The sequence below is a fragment of the Rhinolophus ferrumequinum genome, chromosome 6 (genome assembly GCF_004115265.2).
Source record: "Rhinolophus ferrumequinum isolate MPI-CBG mRhiFer1 chromosome 6, mRhiFer1_v1.p, whole genome shotgun sequence".
Classification (NCBI taxonomy): domain Eukaryota; kingdom Metazoa; phylum Chordata; class Mammalia; order Chiroptera; family Rhinolophidae; genus Rhinolophus; species Rhinolophus ferrumequinum.
Genome location: NC_046289.1, coordinates 163,094 through 169,093, shown reverse-complemented (window position 1 = coordinate 169,093; position 6,000 = coordinate 163,094). Strand labels below are relative to the sequence as shown.

At 52.7% G+C, this 6,000-nt stretch overlaps 1 gene segment (V, D, J or C); it reads right to left on the bottom strand.

The window, feature by feature from the left end:
• Positions 1-933: 933 nt before the first annotated feature.
• LOC117024137 (immunoglobulin heavy variable 1-3-like) lies at positions 934-1,441 on the bottom strand. The segment is given in 2 exon segments: positions 934-1,265; positions 1,348-1,441. Coding segments are annotated over 2 exon segments (378 nt in total).
• Positions 1,442-6,000: the final 4,559 nt, after the last annotated feature.

Sequence of the window (6,000 nt, the reverse complement as noted above, 5' to 3'; positions counted from 1 at the left end):
CTCCCAAATCCCCACCTGCTAACACAACCCTTCCTGGGGGTCAGGATTTCAACACACACATTGTCAGAGCACAGCCTCCCCCAGACCCTCCGGGGTGTGTGTGGTGCTGCCAACACCTTGATATCGTCCAGTGAAACTGCCCACGAGCTCTGAGCCCCAGACTGTGAGGGAATCACGTGAGTGGATCTGAGCCCCGCGTGTGTGGAATTAGATTCACTTGTCCTGGGACAGTAACAGGCTGGACGTGGGTCTCACATCATCCAGGGTCTCCCCACGCTGCTCCCTGTGGTGTGAGGACCCCCAGGACTCCCCAGGGACAGGGACACCCGCAGGCTGGGGTCTGAGGGGAGGAGCCTCTTCAGGAACTCACCCCTGCAGGAGAGGCTGAGGGATGGTGAGCTGACGTAGACTGTGCTTGACCTGACACACCTGTCACCCATGACGTTGTCACCACATGTCATGATGGTCCTCCCAGATGTCATGTGTGTGGTGCTTGATCACAGGTGGGAAGTAAAAAGTCTCCACTCGCTCCTATAATCACTTTCCCACAAGCACAGGTCAGTTTTTCAGAATTAAGGGAAACTGAGAGAACTCCCTAGGGAGACACTACAGGCCAATCCCAGAATCTGCTTCCCACCAAGTGATCCCAGGTGACGCCTGAACTACCCTCCCTCATTCAGAGAACACGGAGGCTCCAGATGTGCCCTCTGCAAGGACAATGACACAGGACAGGTCCTTTCAGGAAAGGCTTTCCCTGGTTCTTCCTTGCAGATGTTTGGACCCTGGACACCTTTCCCTGAATGACTGAGGGGCCCTGAGAGCCTCACTGCTCGTCTCAGGTCCTGACTCTGTGTGAGGAAGTCAGGAGACTCATCGTCCCTGTCGTCTCCTCAGCCCCGCACAGCTGCCCTCTCCTCAGGGTTTCTGACACTCTCAGGATGTGGGTCGTCTCACTGTGCCCCTCGCACAGTAATACACGGCCGTGTCCTCAGGTCTCAGACTGCTCAGCTCCATGTAGGCTGTGCTGGTGGACGTGTCTGTGGTGATGGTGACTCTGCCCTGGAACTTCTGTGCGTAGCTTGTGCCACCACTGCCAGGGTAGATCCATCCCATCCACTCAAGACCTTGTCCTGGGGCCTGTCGCACCCAGTGCATATAGTTACTGGTGAAGGTGTATCCGGAAGCCTTGCAGGACACCTTCACGGAGGCCCCAGGCTTCCTCACCTCAGCCCCAGGCTGCACTAGCTGGACCTCGGAGTGGACACCTGTGGGAGGAGACAATAGTGGGTGGATCCCCCGTGACTGGCCCAGGTCCCCTCATCAGCCAGGGACTGGGGAGCCCCTTACCTGTCGCCACTGCCACCAGGAAGAGGACTGTCCATCTCCAGTCCATGGTGAGGGCTGTGCTGTCAGGACGTCAGTCGTGGAGCGTGTGGCTGTGGGGCGATGCTCTCAGGGCCCAGACATGTCCGTATTTAACCCCGCCCACCTCAGCTCATTTGCATATTCATGAGCAGAGTGTTTCATAGCTGAAGACTAGGCCCACGTGAGAGAAGCTCGATGACACAGGACCATGATCAGTGGGCGTCTGAGGGTCCAAGTCCTAATCCCTGATGGAGGATATGTGTCCCCTGCCAGGTCCCTGAATCTGTGCAGATAGACCCCTCCTACCGAGGAACGAGCCCCCAGGACGTGCTCCTCACTGAGAACCCCCTTTGAATGACACGGAGACCACCTGAGCCTGTTCAGGGCTTTGATCTGAATGTCTCAATCCGGGTTAGTGTGTGTCCCCAGTTCTTTAAGTTAGTAAAACCATCCTTGTCATTCATATTGTTGGTGTAAGACACCTTGAAGTCATGGAAAACTCATTTGAAATTTGATTTTATTGCACATTGTGTTTGGTAAATTCTCCTAGTAGAATAGGAGTTTTACAGACACTTCAGGAGTCCTTGCCGAAATGTTGTTTCACATGTTTTTTAAAGAGGAAGGAAGCCCCAGGCCCTCAGAGGAAGCCCCTCCTCCACTCCCTCCCCACCTGCTCCTGGGGCTGCAGCCCCTGCTGGTTGGGTGTGAGCGCCCCCTGCAGCCCAGCCTGTGCCCTGCAGGGGAGGGTCCTGTCTGGGCTCACAGGGCGTGACCTCTAGCGTCTCTAGTCCAGTGTTACATGTCTGTGCCTGACCTCACAGTGCTCCCTCAGTGACACCATAAGCTTTGACATCATCTGTGGAAATAGTCAATTGGCCTCACTAAACCCCAATGACACTGCAAAGAGACCTTAAACAAAGGTTTCATAAAACCCCAGGGAGACCTTTCCTGGGGCTGCCAGATGCACTGACACTCCTGAGTCCAGAAACTCAGGGGGCTTTGGGGACCTCTTACTTCCTTTGACTTCCTCTGATTGAAGGTGACATCTGAGAATCCCTGCGTTGTATCACAGACCGCACTACCTCTGCTTGTGAATAAATTAGACACACACAGAGTGGATGATTTTAGCAGTAATGAACCCCAAATTGTCCTTGTCCCCTGTACCAACTACATGGGCAGTCCCCCAATCTGACCCTAGGCATCTGTGTATGATTTCTCTTCTCTTGTCAATAGAACCCCAGGAAATGTGTCAAACACACAGACTTGGGAAGAACCTACACCCTGGCTCTACTATTCCTCAGACAATGGAATACGTGCAGAGGACCCATGAGATGGGACAGTCTTGTCCCTCAGATTGTCAGATATGATGTCCAATCACACTATTGCCCACTCACGGCACCTGCAGTGGGCGTCCTTTGGAGAACCCATGTCTGCGGGAGGGGAGACACCTGAGAATTTGGAGGAGGAGGAGGCAGCACCGTTGTCAGCTGACTCAGGTGAGACTGCTCGTGTGTGTGTGACGTTATGTATCCTTGTGATTAATCACCTGTGAGGTGGTCCCCTGGGTCTGGCTGTGACCTCCTCAAGGGCTCTCCCGTGGTCAGCTCACTTCCCTGTGACCCCGCCCTTCCCCCTGCAGCACCCACAGTCTCTTCCTGACTCCGTTAACCTGGCAACTGTGCCCCCTCCCCAGGTCTGTCATAGGTAAGAATTCCCGCCCACCACTCAAAATAGGGTTCAGGAAAAGTCCTTCCCCTGGAGGGTCTGCCTGAGGGAAGTTCTGGGTGGATTTCTCAGTGTTCGTCCTCCCCTCCCCCTGTCAGGGACATGAGGGGACCCACATGCATCCTCCCTGGAGAACCTGGATGTGTCTGGAGGGAAAGCCCCCAGAAGTGTGGGGTGTGGCCCCAGGACCCCTCCCCCCCAGGAGCCCACCCGTGTGCTCCATCCACTCAGAATACTCACCTGGAAGTGCTCCTACCAGCTGAACCTCCAGCAGCTTCTGCCCCAGGTGAGCAGAATCACCTGCACTCTGGATATGCCTGTGTTTCCAGTTATCACAGTGGAGGCTGTTCTTGCAATTTTAGTTCTGTGACGGGTTCAGGACACATGATTGATCTTCATTTTTCCAGGTTCTCTTCTAAGAAAGGGAGTGATGATTTCCAAGGTCTTTAATGTTGGTGCAGAAAGCAGATGGACCTTCACAGGTCATCTTTGACCTGTTACTAGAGGTGGGAATCTCACCTCACTAAGAGTAAGAGGCACCTGGACAGACATAAGTGAACATAACATCCCTGAATGTCTAAGGAACTACAACTCCTTCCCAGGAAGCTGGAAAATGGAATGTACAACAGGCCAGGAACCTGTTAAGCCTCAGGTGATGTCACACTTGGAAGGGCATCCGTGCCCCTGGCTGGACCCAGGAGGTGCCCCTGCAGCCTCACACCAGAAAGAGGAGCTCCCACTCCTTCAACACAAGCCAAGCAGTGAGAAAGCTGTTTCCCAGGTGGGTGCAGAGCAGGGTGGGGAGATGGAGGTGTCCTTGGCTTCCAGGATGCACTGGACACGGGGCCCCAAATCCCATCTGAGAGGCTCTGATCTAAGTGTGAGGATGTCTCATTAGCTCTGCCTTCTGACACCTGTGGCTGAGTCAGGATGATCAGGAATGTGACTTATTCCCTCTGGTCATGAAACCTGCTTCACAGGTATTTATAACTGGGGAGCTTGTGAGGGAGTGAATTCTCTCCCCCACCAGTCACATATTGAAGCCCTAAGACCCAGTGGCCTGTACTGGGAGAAGGGCTTGTAGGAAGTACTGATGGTTAAATGAGGTCATTCAGTAGCTGTCGTGCAGGGGATCCTGCCGACTTCGCCAAGTGTCGTGTGGGGCATCCGGCGGGGTCTCTGGTCCCGCTCCCCAAACAAGAACGCAGGACATGGCTAGGCCAAAAAGGAACACCCACGGAGCCATAGGTAGGGGAGTCATACCACTATACTCTCGCTGGCGGCTGGGTTGGAGAAACAGGAAACAGGAGCAACACAATTCTCAACCCTCACTGCGCCGCTTGCAGACTCAGCCACCATCTTCTTGCTAGCTCCCCCTTTTTTCTTTTCTGCTAGCCTCTTCTCCTAGCCTAGCCACGGCAGTTATATTCATGGCTAATGGCTCACTGGTTACAGCTGACGGCCAACTAGCCACAGCTGATGGCCATTTGATCAGTCGATGGCCATTTACTACCTGAGCCAGCACCCTTCTATGTGAGGCCGAGAGCCTGGAAACTGCTTTTTGGGGCTCTGTCCCCACAGTAGCATTGGTGGCCTTATAAGAAGAGGGAGAGAAAGAGAGATGTCCCTCTCTCTCCACCACATGAGATTACAGTGAGACGTCAGCTGTCTGCCCATCAGGATGAGTTCCCACTGGTAATCGATTCATCTGGCAACTTGACCTTGGCCTTCTGGTCCCTCAGAATGTGAGAAAATAGATTTCTGTTGTTTAAGCCACCCAGACGTTGGTTTTGGTACATAGATCATCGTGAACACAGTGGTGGTTGAAACGTGGACCTAAGAAGCCACTCTGCTGAGGCTCGATGGAAATAAGGAGCATGTTATGGGTCCCTGAGGAATGGTGATCCTTGTTATAAAGTGTCGAAGAGCTTGGCTGAACTGGTTTCCTGTGTCATGTGGAAGGTAGAACTTGTGAGCAATGGAACTGGATGTTCAGCTGAGGAGATTTCTAAGCCAAGTGTTGGAGAGGCTTGGCTCCTCCTGGCTGCTTCTCCTAAAATGTGAGGGCAGACAGATGGACTGAGCATCGCAGTATTAATCGAATGCTAATCTGAATTTGGAGATTTGAAAAACTGTCAGCGTATCCATATTTCCACAATAAGCTAGAAAGCTGATTGTGAAGAGGGCATGAAAGGTGTTGCTGAAAAACCCTTTGACAAATAAAATCATGGGTATGCCTCACTGGTTTAATCAGGTGTCTCAGCATAAGCCGGGAGTAGAGATGAGGCCATACCAGCAGATACACTATCATTTAATAATACACAGGGACGAGAAGGTGGGGCAGAAGGAAGGAATGCTGTCAGACTCCTGGGAATCTAAAGAACAGGATCATAGTTTAAATTGGCTGTGGATATGCATTACTGGATAAAAAGAAGGAACGAAGACCTTAAAGAGGATTTAGAGGTCATCAGGGCTGACTGCTGGTTTCAAAGACTTTAACCATCTCCTTGGTTTGAACAGGCGACACGACCAGCAGCAAAAGCCTTTGGGTGGGACCCACCCGGCAGTGCCTGTGACGCGTGACCCCTGCCAGCACAGCCGTGGTGAGACTGCCCTAGTGGCTCCAGAAAGTGAGAGATCACCTGAGTGGGGTTGGTAAGTGGGGCCATCACCCTGTTCCATACAGAATGGGGGCCATCCAGCCAAAGAGGACAGTTCTCCAAACTTCATGTCCCATGGAATTTTCCTGGCAGGTTACAGAGCAGATGGGGATCCATCACTCCTTCCTTCTTTCCTATTTATCCCTTTCAGAATGGAAATGTCTCCCCTATGCCTGACCCACCTTCACATTTAGGAAGCACATAACTTGTCTGGTTTCATAGGTTCACAGCTGGAGAGGAATTTTGCCTC